At 37.9% G+C, this 27940-nt stretch overlaps 1 protein-coding gene across 2 annotated transcripts in view; it reads left to right on the top strand.

Annotated features, from left to right (window-relative positions):
• LOC128660276 (1-aminocyclopropane-1-carboxylate synthase-like protein 1) overlaps positions 1-27940 on the top strand; it is a 526308-nt gene that overhangs the window by 54071 nt on the left and 444297 nt on the right. The window contains exons 2-3 of one of the 2 annotated variants that reach the window (XM_053714036.1): positions 21020-21079; positions 27747-27817. In XM_053714036.1, the coding sequence (XP_053570011.1) occupies positions 21020-21079; positions 27747-27817 (131 nt within the window). The remainder of the gene's footprint in view (positions 1-21019; positions 21080-27746; positions 27818-27940) is intronic. The other variant, XM_053714037.1, reaches the window with a different exon arrangement.

Raw genomic sequence — 27940 nt, 5'->3', positions numbered from 1 at the left:
CCCTTGGGGCAGTGGTAGGGATTTGAAGACACCGACCCCTGACCCGGGGAAGAGTATCCTGGACGTGGATAGATGATATTCTGTGATTCATAGTTGCTAGAAATTATTGTAGAATAAATGGAGAGTGCAACATTTGTATACAATATATTCTGAGTTCACTGTGACTTATAGTTAGTTAATAGAAGTAACTGCAGGATTCAATGAGAGAAAAATATAGCAAAGTGGAATGTTCAGGCTTCAGAGTAATCTGGTAAAAGATTGACACTTAGATGCAAACTAAGGATTGTTGCAGGTTCACAGTACATAATATTATATAAAGCTGTATGTCAGAGTTAAAGCACAGCTGCACAGGTACTTAGACAAGCTGCAAGTTTAGGCATTAATTACTGTTTGTGCATTTAGATGCAAACTTGGTTTGTTGCAGGTTCACAGTACATATTATTATAAAGAGCTGTATGTCAGTAATTAGCAGAGCAGCACAGGTGAAAGTTAAGTTTAAGGCAACAATTACTGTTTGAACATATATTGGAGAATCACAGGAAAGCTTTTAATTGAACACATAGATGCAGAGTTCAGAATATGTTAACATATTTGCAGCAGGATATTTCAGCAATGACAACTTGTAGCAGAGAAATAGTTATAAAGTTCTGAGTAGGATGCTGTTGTAATTAGAGAGTGATGATAACCAAAAGTATGCTTGATTTATAATAAAGTTCTGAGTTTGTTAAGTAGCAGTGTCCAGGAATCAGAAAATGGAATTATTTGGATACTTGCGATTTGATGATTTTAGGCATTGGAATAGAAAATGCTGTAGGTTGAAATAGTTGGTAAATTCATACAGGAAACAGTCACAGACCTCTGTTGTTCAGGAACACAACTTCAATGTTAATGCAAGGCACATTAGACCTGAGAAGGCTTAAAAAGAGGCTGAGGTAATCAGGTGCATGAATGATTAATGAGGCAGGCAGGCAAGCTGAATGTGAATACTGCCCAAATGCAGCAGTCAGAGAAGGATTTCTTAAAGGGATAGTGACATTAGGCTGAGATATGTTACAATAACAGATATGAAATATTTTCTAAATGAAACAGAACTAACAAAAGAACATCAGGAGTTCATTCTAGAATGTATATGTTTCGTTCTTAAAAAACTACTTTGATTTTAAAAACCTATTTTACCGGCAGATTAGTGGAACTGCCATGGGTACGCAAATCTATACATGGCTATATGGGAAAAAGAGTATATTTACAATAATAACCCATTCAAGGAGAACATAATCTGGTGGGGTAGATAAATCGATGATATTATCCTAATATGGAATGGAGATGACCCCACAAACACCAGATTTATTGACTACGTAAACGAGAAAAATCTAAATCTAAAATTTACGTCTAAACTGTCTAAAAAATATATCGAATTCCCAGACCTTATTTTATTCCATGAAAACAACACAATCTGTACGAAACTATATAGTAAAGAAACAGATTGCAATGGTTATCTGAGGGCTGACAGTGGTCACTATAAACCATGGACACAAAACATACCGTATGGACAATTCCAATGGTTAAAAATAAATTGTTCAAAAACAAGTGACTACAATAAAAAGGCTGAAATATTGAAGAACAAATTATCACAAAAAAACTTATAGAAAATTCACTAAATAAAGTGGAAAACTTGGATAGGAAAAATGTATTAATGTCCAAAAAAGAAAGTCAGAAGAAAAAGTCCAATAAAATCTATAGGAATGATAACAACATACAACAAAGCAGCACCTGAAATAAAGAAAATCTTGAGGAAGTACTGACCCATCCTTTAACAGGACAGGCTCCTCAAAGACAGTATAGAACCAACACCAAAAATAACATTCAGAAAAAATAAAAATCTAAAACAGATTTTGGCACCTAGTAAATTAAGACAACCAATCACTAAGAAGAACTGGCTTGCATCTACAACTAAGGTATCTACCTGGTGTAAGTTCAGTACACCAGGTAGATACCACGAGAGATACATATAGAATAGAATGAGATGACTCTTACAAAATATATTTATGTAGAGAATAGGAACATATAACTCACGCATCCCCCAAAAAACTAGAAGTCCCTATTAAACCTAGGAGGAAATCAAGGGACAAAGTAGTATCAACAATCACAAAATATTTAATATGGTTTGCCAAGACAACAGAAATAAACATACGACGATAGGATACAGAATAAAATTAATAAGATCTGCATACAAAACATAGAGTAAAATAAGAAGAAGTTATAACTTATACACATCAGGAGGACTCTAAGATCGTGCCTAACATAGTAGGAGATTTTTAGAATAGCAAGCACATTAAATTTAACACGGGTTGCCATAGCAACATTAATACACAAGACGACTGCCGGTAGTAAGTGTGATAAGTTACGTCACATGCTTAGAGGAAAAGTACTCCCACTTAGCACCTTTTAAATTGCAAGTCAGATTCCCTGACTGTCCACAATCCTCTGACGAAGAAGTACAGTGTTACTTCGAAACGCGTAAGGACAGCTACGGTGGGCACAACAGGGATTTATCTCTACTGGCAATCTTTTATTTGGTAACCAAATCTGTATATAAATACAGTTATTAGAGATGAATGCTCTAATCGATTGTTTTTTACGCTGTTTAGATTTTAAGTATACATTTTTATGCACTGGGCCTAACGGTGAGTTGTTTATACTTAACCGATACAGGCAGGCTGTTAGTGCAAGCTTTTATAAACATTACAGGTACAAATAAGTTATATTCACTCTTTGTATAATACCTACCTATAAACTATATGCAGTGATCCGTCACTACTACTACTTGACGCAAAGAACTGACACTGGAAAATACTGTTTCTATACACACATTGTATTTTAGTATAAAAATACATATCAATAGACCAGAGTTAAGTGTAGGGTGGATACATCTAATATTAAAACTGCTACACGCCTTTATACCTCTAGCAGTTTTAATATTAGATGTATCCACCCTACACTTAACTCTGGTCTATTGATATGTATTTTTATACAAATTGTTAGCCATTTAGGTTTATTAGTTAGGTTGATTTATGTCTATTAGGGATGTTCATATAAATAATCCAATTCATTATTGCTTTTAAGCTGCTGCATCTTTGGTTACCAACATAGATCTTTTTATTGCATACTCTATTTTATATTTTTTATATATATTCTCAAATTAATTGTCAGTCATCTAGCTATGGTAGTTAGGTTGCCAGTTGTCCAATAGAGGTGTCTATAGTTATATGTTCACTTTTGACATGAATATATCTTTTAGGCTGTTGCTTCTCTAGCTACTGTTATAGACTCCTTCACAGTTTTCTGTGACACATGTGCTTCATCTGAAACTCAGGCTGGTTTTTAAACTCCCTTTTTTATATTCCCTAATTTTAACTCATTATTTTTTATAGACTTAAATTTTCAATGATCCATTTATTGGATACTCTGTATGCTTCACCACATATATGAATTGTCTTTAATAGTAAATATATTGTCCTTAACAGTCCATATTTAATACATTGTCCTTATTGCTGTTACCATCTATCTGATTCACATGCACTCAGTATGTGTTTCAATCTCCAATTTGTTTGGTTTTGACTATGGGGGGTAGTTATCAAGCCGTCAACCTCAAATACGCTGGAATTCCGCAGCGTATTTGTGGCGAGGCTGATTCGCCTTAGTTATCAAAGGCTAGATCCCGGCAAAAGTAGAATTTTGTGATGTAAACTTCGATCCGCCGGACTCAGTCCGACACAGATCGATTCTTACGTCATTTCAGATGTTCCGCACACAAGTGCGGCAGAATCTGACTACTTTTGCTAGTTATCAAAAAACTAGCAGGTACGCTCGGCACTTTTACGGCCCAGCGTACCTGGTTTTCAAACCGCCACCCTGGAGGCGGCGGATCCCATAGGAATCAATGGGAGTCTGACCATAGCGAAAGTTCATGTTCGCTGCTGACAGACATCCCATTGATTCCTATGGGAGCTATCTACACCTAACACCCTAACATGTACCCCGAGTCTAAACACCACTAATCTGTCCCCCCCTACACTGCCGCAACTAAATAAAGTGTTTAACCCCTAAACCGCCGCTCCCGGAGCCCACCGCAAGCTACTCTATACATATTAACCCCTAAACCGCTGCTCCCGGAGCCCACCGCAACTATAATAAATGTCTTAACCCCTAAACCGCCGCTCCCGGAGCCCACCGCCACCTACATTATACCTAGTAACCCCTATCCTGCCCCCCCTATACCGCCGCCCTCTATAATAAAGTTATTAACCCCTATCCTGCTGATCCCACACCTCGCCGCAAATAAATAAATAGTTTAACCCCTAAAGCGCCGCTCCCTGAACCCACCGCAACCTATATTAAATTTATTAACCCCTATCCTGCCCCCCCTACACCGTCGCCACCTATAATAAATTTATTAACCCCTATCCTGCCCCCCACTACACCGCCGCCACTGTAATAAAATTATTAACCCCTAAACCTAAGTCTAACACTAACCCTAACACCCCCCTAACTTAAATATTAATTAAATAAATCTAAATAATATTTCTCTTATTAACTAAGTTAATCCTATTTAAAAATAAATACTTACCTTTAAAATAAACCCTAATATAGCTACAATATAAATAATAATTATATTGTAGCTATTTTAGGATTTATTTTTATTTTACAGGTAACTTTCAATTTATTTTAACTAGGTACAATAGCTATTAAATAGTTATTAACTATTTAATAGCTTACCTAGCTAAAATAAAGAGAAATGTACCTGTAAACTAAAAACTAACCTAAGTTACAATTACACCTAACACTACACTATATTTTAATAAATTATTCCTATTTAAAACTAAATACTTACCTGTAAAATAAACCCTAAGATAGCTACAATATAATTAATAATTACATTGTAGCTATCTTAGGATTTATATTTATTTTACAGGTAACTTTGTATTTATTTTAGCTAGTTAGAATAGTTATTAAATAGTTATTAACTATTTAATAACTACCTAGCTAAAAGAAATACAAAATTACCTGTAAAATAAATCCTAACCTAAGTTACAATTAAACCTAACACTACACTATCATTACATTAATTAAATAAATTAACTACAAATAACTACATTTAAATACAATTACATAAACTAACTAAAGTACAAAAAATAAAAAAAGCTGTTACAAAAAATAAAAAAAATAAGTTACAAACATTTTAAAAATATTACAACAATTTTAAGCTACTTACACCTAATCTAAGCCCCCTAATAAAATAACAAACCCCCCCAAAATAAAAAAATGCCCTACCCTATTCTAAATTAAAAAAGTTCAAAGCTCTTTTACCTTACCAGCCCTTAAAAGGACCTTTTGTGGGGCATGCCCCAAAGAATTCAGCTCTTTTGCCTGTAAAAGAAAAATACAACCCCCCCAACATTAAAACCCACCACCTACATACCCCTAATCTAACCCAAACCCCCCTTAAAATAACCTAACACTAATCCCCTGAAGATCATCCTACCTTGAGTCGTCTTCACTCAGCCGAGCAGCGATGGAACCGAAGTGGACATCCGGAGCGGAAAAAGTTATCCTCCAAGCAGCGCTGAAGAAATCTTCCATCCGATGAAGTGATCCTCCAAGCGGCGCTGAAGAAGTCTTCGATCCGGGCGATGTCATCTTCCAACAGGCGCTGAAGAAGTCTTCTATCCGGGCGATGTCATCTTCCAAGCCGGGTCTTCAATCTTCATCCCGCCGACGCGGAACATCCTTCTTTACCGACGGACTACCGACGAATGAAGGCTCCTTTAAGGGACGTCATCCAAGATGGCGTCCCTTCAATTCCGATTGGCTGATAGGATTCTATCAGCCAATCGGAATTAAGGTAGGAAAAATCTGATTGGCTGATTGAATCAGCCAATCAGATTCAAGTTCAATCCGATTGGCTGATCCAATCAGCCAATCAGATTGAGCTTGCATTCTATTGGCTGTTCCGATCAGCCAATAGAATGCGAGCTCAATCTGATTGGCTGTTAGGGTTAGTGTTAGACTTAGGTTAATAATTTTATTACAGTGGCGGTGGTGTAGTGGGGGGCAGGATAGGGGTTAATAAATTTATTATAGGTGGCAACGGTGTAGGGGGGGCAGGATAGGGGTTAATAAATTTAATATAGGTTGCGGCGGGTTCAGGGAGCGGCGGTTTAGGGGTTAAACTATTTATTTATTTGCGGCGAGGTGCGGGATCAGCAGGATAGGGGTTAATAACTTTATTATAGAGGGCGACGGTATAGGGGGGGCAGGATAGGGGTTACTAGGTATAATGTAGGTGGCAGCGGTGTCCGGGAGCGGCGGTTTAGGCGTTAATACATTTATCAGAGTTGCGGCAGGGTCTAGGAGCAGCGGTTTAGGGGTTAATAACTTTATTTAGTTGCGGGGGGCTCCGGGGGCGCCGGTATAGGGGGTAAAACAGTGTAGTTAGTGTGGGTGCTTAGTGACAGGCTAGCAATAAAGCTGGGAAAAAGCCGAAGAGCAGCGAGATCGGATGAGTGATAACTCTCACAGTCCGCTGCTCATCGCCCCGTACTTGGTGCACGGCTTTTTGACAGCTTTATTTGATAACTTAGGCGAAATTTTTCAGGTCCGCGGCGGCGATGTGAGGCGAGCTTAGGCGGGCGTATTGGGCCGGCGAAGGCAGGAAAGTTGACACGTTGATAACTACCCCCCTATGTGTTCTATCACAGCTCGCTATAATAATCATATATATTGTTTATTGCGACCACTTTTTTTTTTTTTTTTAAATTTAATTTTATTGAGGGTAATAAAGTATACAACATGCAGGTTACTCAATGAAACATATATATATATATATATATAACAACTAACATGAATATCTCACAGTATAATAGGCAAACTGGGGAGTAACCTCTCAACCACCCTCTATTTTTGCCCCTCCATAATTGCTCAGGCCGCTTTTGGACCCTCGATTACACACCACACTAACTGAGGGGTTTAGTAAGATATAGACCACTTTTGGGCCTATAGATATCTATCACATAGAATACACAGAAGCAATTATACAAGTCGAGTATAACTGGTAATTAGTTAACATTAGGTAGGTATCTAAGGTCAAGACATGGAATCATATTAAGCCCTTGTAGATATTCAGTTTATGGGGGGACTAAGTTATACAGATCATAGAATAACATAAAATTAAATAACCCCACAGAAGATTTGCTAGGGATCAGCTGTGATATGCCTTATAAGAACTCACACATGCTTTAGTTCAAATACACTTTGACATGGAGTTAAATACAAAAGACCAGGACCTCCCCCACCGCTAAAGGGGGATTTAGACAATGCTGTCCAGGGGCTAACCCATAATTAGGTCTATCATTAAATGCTGTGATTCCCCACACAAAGACAATTCTAGGGCTAAATATTATGTTCATGTAGATCATCCAGAGCTGTTTAGTAATTATTACACACAGCTGTGGTGCATTAAACACTGCACAATTACATATTTAAGGCAGCAATAATGATTATAATACTATTAGGTGAAAAACATCATACATTCACAAAGTACAGTAGCTAATTTGTTATGCACTGCAAATCCTCTCAGGAAGGTCCTCCAGGACTGTCTAGTAATTATTACACTCAACTGTGGTGCACTAAACACTACACAATTACATATATAAGGCAATACAAATATCTATAATACTGTCATGTGAAAAACATCATACATTCACAAAGTACAATAGCTAATTAGGTATGAACTGAAAATCCTCACAGGAAGGTCATCAAGGACTGTCCAGTGCCCATTACACACTAGAGATGGGAAGTTCGGTTCTTCTGGGTGAATCGGTTCATTTCGGACGGTTTGATTAACTGAACCGGTTCATGAACTGATTCACCAGTTCACCTACTGAACATGAGATAGAGGCTCTATCTCATGTTCAGTAGGTGAACTGTAGAGCCGCAGATTCGTTCCTGAATCATGAGTCACTGACTGTGTGAGTTGTGTGACGCTCTATATCTATCATGACTCATGATTCAGTGTCTAACAGCTCCTCCTGAGTCCTCACAGCCAGGCAGCGTTGGCTCCTTCACAGATACATACACCACAGTACATAGAACAGAGCATGCTGTATACTCTGTTCTATGTACTGTGTTGTATGTATTTTCCTAAGATATGCATATCTACTAGTACTCTGTATAGCTTATATCAAAGATACCCCTAACTGCACCTAAATTAACCCTTACAAAAGTAGCAGGTCTCAACCTTATATTTATAAACCAAAACTCTGTATGGTTTATAAATAAATATAAGGGTGAGACCTGCTGCTTCTCTAAGGGTTAATTTAAGGTGCAGTTTGCGGTATATTTGAATCAGTGTACTGTTAACTGACTCCTTTGCAATGAATCGTTCAGTTAACAGTACACTGATTCAAATATACCTCTAACTGCACCTTAAATTAACCCTTACAGAAGCAGCAGGTCTCAACCTTATATTTATTTATAAACCATACAGAGTTTTGGTTTATAAATATAAGGTTGAGACCTGCTACTTTTGTAAGGGTTAATTTAGGTGCAGTTAGGGGTATCTTTGAATCAGTGTACTGTTAACTGAATGATTCATTGCAAAGGAGTTAACAGTACACTGATTTGTTTGCAAACAGTTCACTTCTTTAATCAGTAACAGTACTGGTAATATGATCCTAGAGTGAGATTCTGCTGTCTGATTCATTGCAAAGGAGGAGTTAGCAGAAGCAGTACTAACTCTAGGATCATATTACCAGTGCTGCTGCAGACTCAGGAACTGAACTGTTTGAAACAAATCAGTACAGTCTGGTGAACTGATTCATACAGTTCACTGAAAAGATCCAGTTCAAATGAACGATTCGTTCATGAACTGGACATCACTATTACACACAGCTGTGGAGCATCAAACACTACACATTTACATATTTGAGGCAGTATAAATGATTATAATACTATTATGTGATAAACATCATACATTCACAAAGTACAAAGTACAGTAGCTAATTTGTTATGCACTGAAAATCCTCTCAGGAAACTATTTGAATGTCCCATAAGTCCAATGTCCTTAAAGTCTTTGCTAGGTGGGTATTCAGGCCTGAAGGCTGTCATTCAGGCATATCAGCACCATCTTGGTTGTGTCAGAGGCTACCAAAGATCCAAGGCCTTTCCAATCCATAGGAGCATATCAAAACAATACAAGCATCTAAATTATATAAGGGCTGGTAGCACAAAGCATAGAGTAGTACAGGGTTAGGCATCACAGGAAACTAGTGCTATGGAACATCTACAATATGACCTGTATGTTCTATTGGTTTTGGAATTAATGATTTAAACACTCTATGGGGGCCCAGTGGACCACACATAAATCATAGGCATATATCCTATACATATGTTGCTATAGAGTTGCTTACAGGCATTAACCAGTAACAATCAAAATTCAGAGGACCCAATACTTTTAATAACTTGATCTCCATATAATTATAGGTATATAATATATCCCATGATGTAGCGAGTGGGGGTCCTTGGGCTCATATCTAACATACTAAACATATAAATACATGAGTGTCTAAAACTAGCAATCTCTGTTTCTTTTCCTAAGGGGGCGCCCCAAAAGTTTAAGACAATAACCTAAGACTGTAAGAGGAGAAAAGTGTGGACCCGCATTAGGGATATTCATATAATATCAAACAGAGGTTTATGTGGTTATGATTATTTTTCCCACTACACAGTCTTTATATGTGCTCACTACACAGTCTTTATACGTCCTCATAAAAATTAAATGATAACCTCGCCTTCACCCCCCTTGCAAACATTATGGGGCGCAGAGATCTGTCCATCTATAAACATTAACCCACTCCAGTCTTAATTGCCAAAGTCGCTCCCAGCCTTTGCAAACCTGTGAATCCTTCAGCCATTACGCCCGGAGTCCAGACTGTGCAGCTATGATCCAATAGGGCATTCCGTTGGTGCTTTGTCCCTCGGGTAATGTGTTTCTTGTGGGAGAGTTGCAGCGTGGCCATAGCGATACTGTCCCCTGCCACCTCCGCTGAACCAAACTGCTCCCAGAGTATCCCCGGCAGCTTCACGATGTTGTGCACTGTATTATCTTGTATGGCAAGCTTGCCGCCGTCATTCACTTCCTGCAGACCGCCTCCTCCCGCACCAGGGCTATAGGGATGTATAGAGAATCCTCACACAGGTCCATCAACACCTCATTGCCTCCCGGAGACTGTGTGCGGCGCGGTAAACAAGTGTCCCGCTGCTGAGCCGGAGATCCCCCTGTCACCAGCAGCTCAGCTTTAAACGGGTTCCTCCTATCCACCACGTGCTCTAGTAGGGACTGTAAATGATCAAAACGGTCCAGCACTTTCCTCTCAAACTCACTAAATAGGGCTTGTAGAAGAGTATAGGGATCCTCCATATTTACAGATTGTAATTATATCTGTACAGCTATACAATGACGTCACTGTATGATGGCGATCTTCGCGCTCTTTGACTCCAAAGCTACCCGCTTATGTAAGTTATGTGGGTACACAGTTTTGATACCACTGGTCTTGTTAGGGATCCGGGCAGAGTTCTTAGGCATCCGATACCATACAGGCCGTTGGGGTAGGTCTCATATACCGGAGCCGCCTCTGTGCAGTGAGTGTTCTGCTGCGGTAGTCACCCTTGTCAAAGAATATAGGGAGATCGCTTCTATTTCAGCACATGCGAGGGTCCACAGATAATCCAGCAAGTTAGGTGCTCTAAGAAGGCATGATAGATGCCGAAAAAACCCAAAATAAAACTGCTTTTAAACTTAATTACGCTTTAGATGTGCAGGAGCTCCACAAATTCATGTCTTCTCCAAGCTCAGGCTAGCTCCGCCCCCATTGCAACCACTTTTTGATCTATAGATGTTACATTTTATTCTCATGTACACATCATTTCTCTTACATTGGTGTATCTAGTCCACGGAGTCATCCTTACTTGTGGGATATTCTCAATCCCTACAGGAAGTGGGAAAGAGAGCACACAGCAGAGCTGTCCATATAGCTCCCCTCAGGCTTCGCCCCCCCCAGTCATTCTCTTTGCCGCTCTAACAAGTAGCATCTCCATGGGAGTGTAAAGGGAATGTGGTGTTAGTTTGTAGTTTTTTATTTCTTCAATCAAAAGTTTGTTATTTTAAAATAGTGCCGGTTTGTACTATTTACTCTGAGGCAGAAAAAGATGAAGATTTCTGCTGAGAGGAATATGATTTTAGCACCTTGTAACTAAAATCCATTGCTGTTCCCACGCAGGACTGTTGAATACCAGAGAACTTCAGTTGGGGGGAACAGTTTGCAGGCTTAACTGCTATAAGGTATGTTCAGTCAATATTTTCTAGTCAAGACTTAGTAATGCTGGAAGACTGACAGAATCCCCATGCGGGGAAGGTAAGCCATATTCTGAGACTTAGTATAGAAGGAAGGCTTATTGAAAGGGCTCAATACACTGGTGGACACTGTTAAGGGGCAATCGATTATTTTTTAAGATAATCTGACATTATACAAGTTTTATATTACATTTAAAACACTTTTTGGGGTTTTATTCCGCATGGCATATATTTAGACACCTATTTTGGTTTGGGAAGGCCCCACAAACTCCTGAGGGAAGATGGAGGGGGCCTGAATTTCGCGCCTCAGTTGCGCAGTTGATTTTACAAACAGCTTCATGCAGATACATGTGAAGGGTCCAAAGATTACTTGAGGACTTCAGAGAGGCTTATTTTCGATCAAAACTAATCCCCAAGGAAGGTAGGACCACAGCAAAGGCTGTGGCATGGTTAATTTGCTCCGGTTTGGGCAGTAGGGGGTTTATTGACTTGAAATTTACTGTGCAATCATTTCAAAGCATTAGGATCATATGGTGAAAATTTCATAAAGATTGGATGATTTTTGGAGGTTTAGTAAAAAAGTATGCGCTTTTTATTATTTAAAGGCACAGTACTGTTTTTTCAAAAATTGTATTTTACTGTATTTGAGTGCTGTCTAAGTATGTTTAACATGTCTGAGCCTACAGATAGACCATGTTCTATGTGTTTTAAAAGCCATGGCGGTCCCCCCTTTACATTTGTGTTTAAAGTGTGCTAACATATCCAAACATTTTAAAGACCATGCAGTGACACTTAAGAATGTGGCTCAAGATGATTCTTTAATGGAAGGTAATGAGGATAGCCCTCCTTCCTCTCCCCATGTGTCGACACCAGATACGCCCGCGCAAGCGATGCCTAGTACCTCTAGCGCATTGGCCCCTATTACATTGCAACAATTAGCAGCAGTCATGGATAATTCCCTTGCAGCATTTCATTTCTATCCAAACTGCCTGTTTTTCCTAAAAAGCATGATAGCTCAGTTTTAAGAACAGAGGATGAGCAATCAGAAGTTTTGGATAGTTTATCTGTTTTACCCTCACAACCCTCTGACGTTGTGGTGAGGGATGTACTGTCTGAGGGAGAAATTTGTGACGCAGGTAAAATTTCTCAGCGGGCAGAATCAGATTTCTTAGCGTTTAAATTTAAGCTGGAACACCTCCGCGTACTGCTTAAGGAGGTTTTAGCTACGCTGGATGATTGTGACCCTATGGTGGTCCCAGAAAAATTGTGTAAAATGGACACGTTTTTAGAAGTCCCTGTATACACTGAGGCGTTTCCGATCCTTAAGAGGGTGGCGGATATTGTGACTAGGGAGTGGGAGAGACCAGGCGTACCTTTTGTTCCCCCCCCCTATCTTTAAGAAAATGTTCCCCATAACTGACCCCAGGCGGGACGCGTGGCAGGCGGTCCCTAAGGTAGAGGGAGCAGTTTTAACACTAGCTAAGCACACAACTATACCAATAGAAGACAGTTGTGTTTTCAAAGATCCTATGGATAACAAATTAGAAGGGTTACTAAAGAAAATATTTGTTCAACAAGGTATCCTTCTTCAACCAATTGCCTGCATTATTCCTGTAACTACTGCAGCGGCTTTTTGGTTGAGGCGCTGGAGGAGTCTCTCCAGAGGGAGACTTCATATGACGAAGTCATGGATAGAATTCATGCTCTAAAGCTGGTTAATTCTTTCATTACAGATGCCGCTTTACAATTAACTAAATTAGCAGCGAAAAATTCTGGTTTTGCCATTGTGGCGCGAAGAGCGCTCTGGCTCAAATCATGGTCGGCTGACGTGTCGTCCAAAACAAAATTACTTAATATTCCTTTCAAGGGGAAGACCCTATTCGGGCCAGAGTTGAAAGAAATTATTTCAGATATCACTGGGGGAAAGGGCCATGCCCATCCACAAGATAGACCTTTTAAAGCTTAAAACAAGGCTAATTTGCGCTCCTTTCGCAACTTCAGGAGCGGACCTGCTTCAACCTCTGCAACCGCAAAGTAAGAGGGTAACGTTTCCCAGCCCAAAGCAACATGAAAGCCTTTGCAGGGCTGGAACAAGGGTAAACAGGCCAAGAAGCCTGCTCATGCTACCAAGACAACATGAAAGGGTAGCCCCCGCTCCGGGACTGGATCTAGTAGGGGGCAGACTTTCTCTCTTTGCTCAGGCTTGGGCAAGAGATGTTCCAGATCCCTGGGCATTAGAAATTGTTGTTCAAGGGTATCTTCTAGAATTCAAAGACTCTCCCCCAAGGGGAAGGTTCCACATTTCTCGTTTGTCTTCAGACCAGACAAAGAAACAGGCGTTCTTCTGCTGTGTAGAAGATCTTCTAAAGATGGGAATGATACACCCAGTTCCAACTGCAGAGCAAGGAGTGGGTTTTTACTCAAACCTGTTTGTAGTTCCCAAAAAGGAAGGAACTTTCAGGCCAATCCTGGATTTAAAAATTCTAAACAAATTCCTCAGAGTTCCATCATTCAAAATGGAAACCATTCGGACAATCTTACCATTGATCCAGGAAGATCAATATATGACTACCGTGGATTTAAAGGATGCGTACCTACATATTCCTATCCACAAAGATCACCATCAGTTCCTAAGGTTCGCCTTTCTGGACAAGAATTTTCACAAAGGTGCTAGGGTCCATTCTAGCGGTACTAAGACCGCGGGGCATTGCAGTAGCACCTTATCTGGACGACATATCAATTCAGGCGTCGTCTTTTCAAAGAGCCAAGGCTCATACAGAAATAGTTCTGGCCTTTCTAAGGTCTCACGGGTGGAAGGTGAACATCGAAAAAAGTTCTCTGTCCCCGCTCACAAGGGTTCCCTTCCTGGGAACGCTAATAGACTCGGTAGAAATGAAAATATTTCTGACGGAGGTCAGGAAGTTAAAACTTTTAACTACTTGCCGAGTTCTTCATTCTGTTCCTCGGCCTTCTGTGGCTCAGTGCATGGAGGTAATCGGGTTAATGGTTGCGGCAATGGACGTTGTTCCCTTTGCCAGAATTCATCTCAGACCACTGCAGCTGTGCATGCTCAAACTGTGGAATGGGGATTATGCAGATTGTCTCCTTAGATACAAAAGGACCAGAAAACCAGAGATTATCTTCTCTGGTGGTTGTCTCAGGATCACCTGTCTCAGGGAATGTGCTTCTGCAGACCAGAGTGGATCATTGTCACGACCGATCCCAGTCTGTTAGGCTGGGGTGCGGTCTGGGACTCCCTGAAAGCTCAGGGCCTATGGTCTCGGGAAGAGTCTCTTCTCCCGATAAACATTTTGGAACTGAGAGCGATATTAAACACGCTCCAGGCATGGCCTCAACTAGCGGAGGCCAGGTTCATCAGGTTTCAGTCGGACAACATCACGACTGTAGCGTACATCAATCATCAGGGAGGAACAAAGAGTTCCCTAGCGATGAAGGAAGTATCCAAATGGGCGGAGGATCACATCCCAGGAATAGACAACTGGGAGGCGGATTTTCTGAGTCGTCAGACTTTTCACCCGGGGGAGTGGGAACTCCTTCCGGAGGTTTTTGCTCAGCTTACCCAGCTATGGGGTATTCCAGAGTTGGATCTGATGGCGTCCCGTCAGAACTTCAAACTTCTCTTTACGGATCCAGGTCCAGGGACCCCAAGGCGGCATTGATAGATGCTCTAGTAGCGCCTTGGTCCTTCAATCTGGCTTATGTTTTTCCACCGTTTCCCCTTCTCCCTCGTCTGGTAGCCAGAATCAAACAGGAGAAGGCTTCTGTAATTTTGATAGCGCCTGCGTGGCCATGCAGGACTTGGTATGTGGACATGTCATCTGTTCCACCATGGACACTGCCATCGAGGCAGGATCTTCTAATTCAAGGTCCATTCAAGCATCCAAATCTAGTTCTCTGCATCGGACTGCTTGGAGATTGAACGCTTAATTCTATCTAAGCGTGGGTTCTCTGGATCAGTTATAGATACTTTGATCCAGGCTAGAAAGCCTGTCACCAGGAAATTTTACCATAAGATATGGCGGAAATATCTTTGTTGGTGTGAATCCAAGGGTTACTCGTGGAGTAAGATTAGGATTCCTAGGATTTTGTCATTTCTCCAAGAAGGATTGGAGAAAGGATTGTCAGCTAGTTCCTTAAAGGGACAGATATCTGCTCTGTCTATTCTGTTACACAGGCGTCTGGCGGAAGTACCAGACGTTCAAGCATTTGCATAGGCTTTAGTCAGAATCAAGCCTGTCTATAAACCTGTGGCTCCTCCATGGAGTCTAAATTTAGTTCTTTCAGTCCTTCATGGGGTTCCGTTTGAACCTTTAGATTCCATAGATATTAAGTGATTATCTTGGAAAGTTTTGTTTTTGGTAACTATTTCTTCTGCTCGAAGAGTTACAGAATTGTCTGCTTTGCAGTGTAATTCACCCTTTCTGGTGTTTCATGCAGATAAGGTTGTTTTGCGTTCAAAACCTGGTTTCCTTCCGAAAGTGGTTTCTAATAAGAATATTAACCAGGAAATCATTGTTCCTTCTCTGTGTCCTAATTCAGTTTCTAAGAAGGAACGGCTGTTACACAATCTTGATGTGGTTCGTGCTTTAAAATTCTATTTAAAGACAACTAAAGATTTCAGACACACGTCATCCTTGTTTGTTGTCTATTCTGGTAAGAGGAGAGGTCAAAAAAGCTATCGCTTCCTCTCTTTCCTTTTGGCTGAAAACCATTATCCGATTGACTTATGAGACTGCTGGACAGCAGCCTCCTGAACAACTTACAGCTCTTTCCACCAGAGCTGTGGCTTCCACATGGGCTTTCAAGAATGAGGCTTCTGTTGAACAGATTTGTAAAGCAGCGACTTGGTCTTCACTGCGTACTTTTGCCAAATTTTACAAATTCGATACTTTTGCTTCTTCGGAGGCTATTTTTTTGGGAGAAAGGTATTGCAAGTAGTGGTGCCTTCCGTTTAGGTTACCTGACTTGTTCCCTCCCTTCATCCGTGTCCTAAAGCTTTGGTATTGGTTCCCACAAGTAAGGATGAATCCGTGGACTGGATACACCAATGTAAGAGAAAACAGAATTTATGCTTACCTGATAAATTTCTTTCTCTTACGGTGTATCTAGTCCATGGCCCGCCCTGGCAATTAAGTCAGGTTCAAATTTATTTTTTGTAAAACTACAGTCACCACTGCACAGTATGGTTCTCCTTTTTCTCCTAACCGTCGGTCGAATGACTGGGGGGGCGGAGCCTGAGGGGAGCTATATGGACAGCTCTGCTGTGTGCTCTCTTTGCCACTTCCTGTAGGGATTGAGAATATCCCACAAGTAAGGATGAATCCGTGGACTGGATACACCGTAAGAGAAAGAAATTTATCAGGTAAGCATAAATTCTGTTTTTTTTGTTAACATATGTTTTGTTTATAATGCAACAATTGTGAGCTATTGTATCAATGTTTTATCTATATATGTTGCGCTTTATTTGTAGGGGTAGCAAACACAGCACTCTTTTATACTATTTTTCTTTAGTTTATGAATACATACGCATACTATTATCTAGACCACACTTTTTTAATTTAGATATCCATTCTATTTAGTCTAACTATCTACATTATCACAGTTAAATACACACTGTTTTAGCTATTCACCTTCCACATTTGCCCTTAAGCAAGATGGAGGTGATCCATCCGCGTAATAAGTAACGTGACATTAATCACTCTGGGAGAATTCCGGAAGTTATACATACGTCACAAGTTACAAATTGTTGACGATAATATTCCTTTGGCACTCCCACCTACTCTTTTGACACTCCTACATGCTTCACGCATTGCACCCATTAGGTCTGAACCGGAAGTACTATCCTGGATTCCGGCCACATCTTCACTTATATGAATTTCCGGCGCCAAAACTCCGCCACTCCTCTGTTTTTGATAGGCTCAATGAGCCTTTAAATCCTTCAACATCTCAAATTCCTGGTATTGTCTTGATAAAGGCCTTGCTAAAGGCCGAAACGCGGCGACATCTTAATCTTTTTTGCATACCAGCCCGAGTTTCTCCATATATATGGTGAGCACATTTCTTACTTAACGCCGGTAGCATTTAAGTTTTTGTGCATCTTTTTGTCCTTTTTTTTTACAGGTACTCACAGGTCATCCCCGGCAAGCTCTGGACCTGAAGCACTCTTCACTTCATCTTCACTTTTAGATCTTCATATTCTTGGTTATTCACTATTTGGGACTATTTGCTTTTTTTGGGACTTTTCTCTCTCTCTCTTTTTATATATATATATATATATATATATATATATATATATATATTGAGCTCTGACCACACATATCTTATTACTCCTGCAACATATTGCTCTTTGTGAGTACTTTGTATCTAATGTTTTTTGATATATATGCTTTTTTTAATGTATTTTATCTGGATTCAATTTGTATGTATAGTTAGCACATTGTGTCCATATTAAATGTTATCCTCTTAACTGGTTATATTCTCTTAGTACTCCCTCCTTAGCACACTTAAGCCTTCTTTGGGTGGCGCTCCTATATCCTCCTTCATCTCTTAGAGCGATCCTGTTAGGTGATCGTTATCTTCTAGTGAGCTTGTGTGCCCTCTCATTTGGCGCTGACTACTATATACATTCCTCTATGTATGTAAAACTAGACATGTATGCAAAACTAGACATGCATGTAAAACTAGACATGTATGTAAAACTAGACATGTATGTAAAACTCGACATGTATGTAAAACTCGACATGTATGTAAACTAGACATGTATGTAAAACTAGTCATGTATGTTAAACTAGACATGCATGCAAATCTAGACATGCATGCAAAACTAGACATGTATGCAAAACTCGACATGTATGTAAAACTAGTCATGTATGTTAAACTAGACATGCATGCAAATCTAGACATGCATGCAAAACTAGACATGTATGCAAAACTAGACATGTATGCACAACTAGACATGTATGCAAAACTAGACATGTATGTAAAACTAGACATGTATGTAAAACTCGACATGTATGTAAAACTCGACATGTATGTCAAACTGGACATGTATGTAAAACTGGACATGAATGTCAAACTGGACATGTATGTAAAACTGGACATGTATGTAAAACTGGACATGTATGTAAAACTGGACATGAATATCAAACTGGACATGTATGTGAAACTAGACATGTATGTAAAACTAGACATGCATGCAAATCTAGACATGCATGCAAAACTAGACATGTATGTAAAACTAGACATGTATGCAAAACTAAACATGTATGCAAAACTAGACATGTATGTAAAACTAGACATGTATGCAAAACTAGACATGTATGTAAAACTCGACATGTATGTAAACTCGACATGTATGTAAAACTAGACATGTATGTAAAACTAGACATGTATGTAAAACTGGACATGTATGTCAAACTGGACATGAATGTCAAACTGGACATGTATGTGAAACTAGACATGTATGTGAAACTAGACATGTATGTAAAACTAGACATGCATGCAAATCTAGACATGCATGCAAAACTAGACATGTATGTAAAACTAGACATGTATGCACAACTAGACATGTATGCAAAACTAGACATGTATGCAAAACTAGACATATATGTAAAACTAGACATGTATGTAAAACTAGACATGTATGTAAAACTAGACATGTATGCAAAACTAGACATGTATGTAAAACTAGACATGTATGTAAACTCGACATGTATGTAAAACTAGACATGTATGTAAAACTACTATATGGTGAGCACATTTCTTACTTAACGCCGGTAGCATTTAAGTTTTTGTGCATCTTTTTGTCCTTTTTTTTTACAGGTACTCACAGGTCATCCCCGGCAAGCTCTGGACCTGAAGCACTCTTCACTTCATCTTCACTTTTAGATCTTCATATTCTTGGTTATTCACTATTTGGGACTATTTGCTTTTTTTGGGACTTTTCTCTCTCTCTCTCTTTTTTATATATATATATATATATATATATATATATATATATATATATATATATATATATATATATATATATATATATATATATATATATATATATATATATATATATTGAGCTCTGACCACACATATCTTATTACTCCTGCAACATATTGCTCTTTGTGAGTACTTTGTATCTAATGTTTTTTGATATATATGCTTTTTTTAATGTATTTTATCTGGATTCAATTTGTATGTATAGTTAGCACATTGTGTCCATATTATATGTTATCCTCTTAACTGGTTATATTCTCTTAGTACTCCCTCCTTAGCACACTTAAGCCTTCTTTGGGTGGCGCTCCTATATCCTCCTTCATCTCTTAGAGCGATCCTGTTAGGTGATCGTTATCTTCTAGTGAGCTTGTGTGCCCTCTCATTTGGCGCTGACTACTATATACATTCCTCTATGTATGTAAAACTAGACATGTATGTAAAACTGGACATGCATGTCAAACTGGACATGAATGTCAAACTGGACATGTATGTGAAACTAGACATGTATGTGAAACTAGACATGTATGTAAAACTAGACATGCATGCAAATCTAGACATGCATGCAAATCTAGACATGCATGCAAAACTAGACATGTATGTAAAACTAGACATGTATGCACAACTAGACATGTATGCAAAACTAGACATGTATGCAAAACTAGACATATATGTAAAACTAAACATGTATGTAAAACTAGACATGTATGTAAAACTAGACATGTATGCAAAACTAGACATGTATGTAAAACTAGACATGTATGTAAACTCAACATGTATGTAAAACTCGACATGTATGTAAAACTAGACATGTATGTAAAACTAGACATGTATGTAAAACTGGACATGTATGTAAAACTGGACATGTATGTGAAACTAGACATGTATGTAAAACTAGACATGCATGCAAATCTAGACATGCATGCAAAACTAGACATGTATGTAAACTCAACATGTATGGAAAACTAGACATGTATGGAAAACTAGACATGTATGCAAAACTAGACATGTATGTAAAACTGGACATGTATGTCAAACTGGACATGTATGTGAAACTAGACATGTATGCAAAACTAGACATGTATGCAAAACTAGACATGTATGCAAAACTAGACATGTATGTAAAACTAGACATGTATGCTAGTGAAAGTACATTGAAGCACACAGATATATGCTTTAAAAATTCAGTAGGTGCTCACTGTCCCCTGAGAGATTCTCCATTGCAGAGAGCTTCAATACATTATATGGAAAGCAGCTCACCACTTGTTGGGACTTGATTTAGCCTCCATTTTGTAGCTGATTCAGTGAGGTCTGCACACGTGAGGGTCAGCATGTTTTAGAGAATTGGGCCCCTATTGTTGCTTGTTGCAGACAAGTCTGGTAACTATATACGGAATGCAATCATTTTTAAATTGTTTATATTGCGATTATATCCTTTATTACCAGTTCATTAGAGGTTGGAGCATAGTGTATTATCTAATTTTATTTTGGATGTATTTATATTTTTGTGACTACACAGTGTTTGTTTGTGATATTGTTTTTTTGATTATTAATAAAAGATCAATTGTTATTAATAACCCAGTATAATTACTTTTTTCCTTTTAGGGTTACCTTAATTTAGGAACTAGTGAAAACAAGATCTGCTTTGATTTGTTACATGAAAGGGTAAGTATTACATATAGTATAAATATGTGATCTTACATTAGTGAATATTTGCATATTCAACCTTCAGGCAAGTTGTGTCCTGTGATATTGTTTTTGTGTGTGATAAGACTGCATGTCACCATCACCTATACTATGGAACTCACCAACATCCTGCATAATTCTCATATTAAAAATTATACAATTGGGAGTAAAAATAATCTTCTTAAATCTCGCCCCAGTGTTGTTAAAAACACTTATGTCTTTGTTTCCCATTGATATCTGGAGTCTAAACCCTGAACTATAAAAAGGAGAAACAAAGATCTACTGTTTGCTTTTTGCTTACCTACCACATTGTACCAGGAAGACATGTGCAACGCTAAAAAATTAATTTCGTTTCCATTAGTTAAATAAATAATTCTGTTTTGGCAAATTAGTTTAGGTAAGTTTAAAAAAAAAAATTGTTTCGGCAAATTCGTTATGTTAAAGGGACACTGAACCCAAATTTGGACAGCACTTGTTTATTGGTAGGTGAATTTATCCACCAATCAGCAAGAACAACCCAGGTTGTTCACCAAAAATGGGCCAGCATCTAAAATGACATTCTTGCTTTTTAAATAAATATACTAGGAGAATAAAGAAGAAAAAAATTGTGTTCAGTGTCCCTTTAAGTTAAATCATTTTTTCGGATCCGTTAGAATAAATAATGCATATGAATAAATATATATGAATAAAGAATGGAACCGAAAAAACAATTTAACTAAACATAACTAATATGCCGGTAACTAAACCGCCACCACCCACATTGCCGACACTAAATAAAGCTATTAACCCCTAAACCACATTCCCCCCCACATAGTCACACTAACTAAACCTATTAACCCCTAAACCACTGCCCCCCACATCACCAACACTACCTAAACCTTTTAACCCCTAATAGATAGTTAGTAAATAGTTATATTGTAGCTAGCTTAGGTTTTATTTTTTATTTCACAGGTAAGTTTGTATTTATTTTTAAATAGGTAGTTAGTTAATAATTGTAATTTTAATTTAGGTCTATTTTAATTATGTTAAAGTTAGGGGGTGTTAGGTTTAGGGGTTAATAGTTTAATTTAGGTTGTTGCGATGTGGGGGCCGGCGGTTTCTGGGTTAATAGGCTTAGTTAGTGTTGGCGATGTTTGGGAACGTCAATTTAGGGGTTAATAGGTTTAGTTAGTTTTGGCGATGTTTGTGAACGGCGGTTTAGGGGTTAATAGTTTTAGTTAGTGTTGGCGATGTTTCGGAACAGCGGTTTAGGGGTTAATAGGTTTAGTTAGTGTCTGCGATGCCTGGGAACAGCGGTTTAGGGGTTAATAGGTTTAGTTAGTGTCGGCGATATTGGGGAACTGCAGTTTAGGGGTTTATAGGTTTAGTTAGTGTCGGCGATGTCGGGGAATGTTGGTTTAGGGGTTAATAGCTTTATTTAGTGATTTAGTTGGTGTCGGCAATATCGGGGAATGGGGGCTTAGGGGTTAATAGCTTTATTAAGTGATTTAGTTGGTGTCGGAGAACTGCGGTTTAGATTAGAACAATGAAAAATTCCTAATATGAATAATGGATCAGAAAATTCAGAAACTGATTTATTCTTTTTCTAAATTTTTCTGGATTTTAGTTATGGTGCCGATTCGGAAATTCGGATGCATTCGAATCTCTGAATCGGACAAAATTCGTCCTTAAACAAATTCGGCCGAAATGAAACGCACATGTTTAGTATCAGGTAAAATTAGTGTGATCAATATACCATATAGTGCCTGGCATATAGGGACATTAGTTTTATTAATAGTATTTTATTTATGATTTTATAGAAAATTGCAGAAGTGTTTAAACTCCTATAGACAATATAAGTTTTGGGGTTGCATTTTCTTATCCATAGCTTTAAGTAGCTGCTTGCAGTTGTCTAGTCCTCAGAAGCAGTTTTTTAACAATCAGACTGTTTTATGAGGGTTAAATTCATCTGATTGGGAGGGCAACTACATTACTAGAATTACTACCTTCTGAATCAAATATCTGCGCCATATTTTTTTTTATTAATATTTTTATTGAGAGCAATAAAAACATGCTTACAAATACAGATGAACAAGATAAGACGTGATTTCTCATCGTAAAATAATGTTCTTGTTGAACATCAAGAGAAATTGAGCAAAATAAACAGTCCTCTTTTTTTTCTTTAATTAGAAACCCTTGTAATCTTTTAGGTAGGCCGCTCTTTGACCTAGACTGGAGTGTTGTTTCTTATCACAGGGGTAGTGTATACAAGGGTGCTTACCAACCACATATTGTCATATTATACCAAAATTAAACTTAAAGGGACACTAAACCTCCAATGAGCAAGCGTTATCCATGGGGCTGAACCTAAAATGGGCTGGCTGCTAAGATTTACATTCCTGCTTTTAAAATAAAGATAGCAAGAGAAAGAAGAAAAATTGATAATAGGAGTAAATTAGAAAGTTGCTTAAAATGTCATGCTCTATCTGAATCACGAAAGAATAAATTTGGTTTAGTGTCCCTTTAAACAAGAATATAATTAAACAGTTGTAGAATAATGTTAGGAAAGGTTACTCATCCTTCATACATTATCTTTATTTAAACATTAATACTGCACTATGTATAAGATAAGCAGTGGTCTGAGTGAGCATAAAGTAAACTACTTTAGATTCTGATGGGTGCTATACCATATACCCTAGGTCAGAACTCAAGGGAGACCCTAAGGAATCCTGTAATGTGCTATACAGATAAAATATTTATGTAATACTTTAACTTAGATAATCTCTATAAATGGAATTGAGAGTCACCCTCAAGTCAGTATTTATTATAGAGAGCCTGATGACTAAAGAAGGTAAACGTAATTAACCCAAATTGACTTAAGAGGCTCAATTAGAAAATGGGTGTTTATAAGGAATGTGTCAGAGGGTTTATGAGAATGCCTTGTGAAAGATGTAGTGAATGATAACATTATCCGTGCTTTCGGCCGCTAACCGTGGGCAACATATTGGGTTTTACATATATAAATAATATGATCCCTCCATCTTAGATATTGTTATTGGAAAATTATCATCCCCAACAGAACTACTGTCTAGTCTGTCTTTACATTAACAGGTTACAGGAATATGAACTAGCAATACTGAGAACACTATGAACATTAATATGATAACAAATTAATCAGAAATGAAAGTCCTCTAACAGAGCCATCTATGCATGTAACAGCCTAGAAGGGATTATTGGCTATACCATTGGCTATGATGTGAGGGAGAGGACAGTTCCCATTCGAATGACTTCTTGCTGCCAAGCAGGAGGTCTCCCTTGAGGAACCAGCGGTCACAATAAATATAGGGTGGGTTATTATCAACTATTTCAATGCAACTGCTGGTAGGGCCTTGTCATATAGTGATTGTAAAAGCCGCTCCACTTTCAGATATTGCGAATCTACTTGATATAGAAGAATGTGGTCGCCCAAGTTTGCTAGAAGTTGTAGTTTTGCTGAATAGCACTGTGCCGTATATGTTTGTAGATCCAGATGTAACTTTGATTTGTGGATTGTGTGAACAAGAACCCTGGGTCTCCAGGGGGGTTGCTGCCTATTAGCAAGCCGCCACTCTAGGCCTGAAACGTCCGAATCCCGGCCCCAGGATCATGTAGACAGTGATTAAGGTCTCAAAATGTTCCTTACTGTAGGAATAACTAGTATTTGACAAAATACAGTGTGGATGCTGTCGTTGAATTCCGATAATCAGGGGATTGTCAGATGTTCCTCTGGAGCTCTTGAGAATGCGTCCTTTCATGGACGCTGTACAGACATCACTTTCGTGCCATGTTTTTTTTTTTTTTAAGCCCTGGTGCCATATTCTAATGATATATTTTGCCACTGTAAAAAAAAAAATATTTTGTTATTGTATGTCATTATATATTCATTTTACAGGCATACCTCGTTTTATTGCGTTTCACAGATATTGCTCTTTTTACAAATTGAAGGTTTGTGGCAACCATGTGTCGATCAAGTCCATCAGTGCCATTTTTCCAACATATATACACAAACACACATACATACACATGTATATACATGTATACACAAACAAACATAAATACACATGTATATACATGTATACACAAACAAACATAAATACACATGTATATACATGTATACACAAACAAACATAAATACACATGTATATACATGTATACACAAACAAACATAAATACACATGTATATACATATATAAACAAACACACATATATACACATGTATATACATATATAAACAAACACACATATATACACAAACACACATATATACACAAACACACATATATACACAAACACACATATATACACAAACACACATAAATACACAAAATATAAACACTTCTATAAACACATCGCAAGCAAAAAGACTGACTCACTGAAGGCTCAGTTGATGGTTAGCATTTTTTAGCAATAAAGTATATTTTAATTAAGGTTTGTACATTGTTCTTTTTTAGACCAAAATTTTTTTTTTGTGTGACTCACTTTATTGCTATATTCGCTTTATTGCTGTGGTCTGGACCCAAACCCGCAATATCTCGGAGGTTCGCCTGTATATGTTTTAAGGTCCATATTTAATTTAATGCTAATAAAATCCTAATTTTTGTCTTTAGACAGATTTTCTAAAGTTAAATACTTAAAGGGACAGTAAATTCAAAATTAGTGATTCAGATAGAACATACAATTTTAAGCAACTTTCCAATTTACTTTTATTATAAAGTTTACTTTGTTCTCTTGATATCTTTAAATGAAGAGGAAAAACTAGGTAGGCTAGTTATCTCTGACCTATCTTTTTAAACAATAACAATTTTCAAATAGACTGTTCCTTTAAGACAGTAAAGTCACAATTAAACTTTCATGATTCAGACAGAGCATGCAGTTTTAAACAACTTTCCAATTTACTTCTGTGATCAAATTTGCTTTGTTCTCTTGGTATCGTTTATTGAAGAGTAAAACTAGGTAGGCCCATAAGAGCTCAGGAGTGTGCACGTGTCTTTAGCACTATATGGCAGTACTATTTTGCTACATTTTTTTTATAGCTTTGTTATACAATGTTTAAAAAACGCTGCTGCCATATAGTGCTAAAGACATGTGCACACTCCTGAGCTCTCATGAGCCTACATAGTTTTACTCTTCAATGAAAGATACAAAGAGAACAAAGCAAATGTAATAACAGAAGTTAAAATTGCATTTTATATCTGAAACATGAAAGTTTAATTTTGACTTTATTGTCCCTTTAATCTTAAAGGGACTGTCTATTTGAAAATTGTTATTGTTTAAAAAGATAGCTAATCCCTTTATTACCCATTCCCCAGTTTTGCATAAACAGCACTGTTATATTTATACACTCTTTACCTCTGTGATTACCTTGTAAGTCTCTAAAGAGAGCCCCCTTATCTCAGTTATTTTAACAGACTTGCATTTTAGTCAATTACTGCTCACTCCATGGGAGTGAGTACAATGTTATCTATATGGCTCACATGAACTCGCAGTGTCTATATGTGAAAAACTGTCAAAATGCACTCAGATAAGAGCTTAGAAAACATTTTGAACCTACCTAGGTTTAGCTTTCAATAATGAATACCAAGAAAAAAAAGCAAAATTATTTAAAATTGCATGACCTATCTGTATCATGAAGATTTAATTTGTACTTGACTGTCCCTTTAAATCTACATAGATCCCTTTGTCCTACCTATCATGTGCTATGATGCAGCTATTGCATCAGAATTGATTACTTTTTAACATTGCAAGCTAAAACTTTTTGTGTCTAATTTCCCGTTTTTGGAGGCAATATTATCTGTTTTTGGGGCTGTTGAAGAGACCCTTGTGTAGTTAACAATTCTTTTCCTTAACTGATACTCAGCAAGGGGTTACCTAGGGTGTAACTTGCCTCACTTGACAGTGAAACAGACAGTATTACGGCTAAAACTGGAAAATTATGCATGGTGACTTTCTTTGAACATAAACTTCCTTGATCTTAAAGTGTTATTGGTTTACATTTTCATTTTCTATGTTAAAGGGACAGTCTAGTCCAAAATACACTTTCATGATTCAGCTAGGGCATGTCATTTTAAACAATTCTCCAATATACTTGTATCACCAATTTTACTTTGTTCTCTTGGTATTCTTAGTTGAAAGCTAAACCTAGGAGGTTCATATGCTAATTTTTTAAGCCCTTGAAGGCCGCCTCTTCTCTCAGGGCATTTTGACAGTTTTTCACCACTAGAGGGTGTTAGTTCATGTGTGTCATATGGATAACACTGTGCTCACACACGTGGAGTTCCTATGAGCTAGCACTGATTGGCTAAAGTGCAAGTCTATCAAAAGAACTGGAATAAGGGGGCAGTTTGCAGAGGCTTAGATACAAGGTAATCACAGAGTTAAAAAGTGTATTAATATAACCATGTTGGTTATGCAAAACTAGGGAATGGGTAATAAAGGGATTATCTATCTTTTAAAACAATAACAATTCTGGTGTAGACTGTTTCTTTAATATAAGACCCAGATTGCTTTTGTTTTAGTTAGTAATTACATTTGTTTTTGCAAATGAAAATGTTTTGCTGAAGATTTTTATAAATTTATGGTTGTCATTTAACATCAATATTTTGTTTTTAATTGTTTCATACTCATGCAGCTCATGAGACCTGATATGCACATCCTGGAGCCTTATTTGTTGAATTATAATGACCCACGAGGAATCTACAGGTATTAGCACTAGTGTACAGAAATAAGTATTGTCTGTGTATCCTTTCTTTTATTAGATTAAAAGTCACTTGCAGTTGTATAGGCCAGTGATTTTTAACCTTTTTTTTGCCGTGGCACACTTTT

This window comes from Bombina bombina, chromosome 5, assembly GCF_027579735.1.
Source record: "Bombina bombina isolate aBomBom1 chromosome 5, aBomBom1.pri, whole genome shotgun sequence".
NCBI classification, from domain to species: domain Eukaryota; kingdom Metazoa; phylum Chordata; class Amphibia; order Anura; family Bombinatoridae; genus Bombina; species Bombina bombina.
Note: the sequence above shows the minus strand (reverse complement) of the source record. Positions and strands in the feature narration are given on the sequence as shown.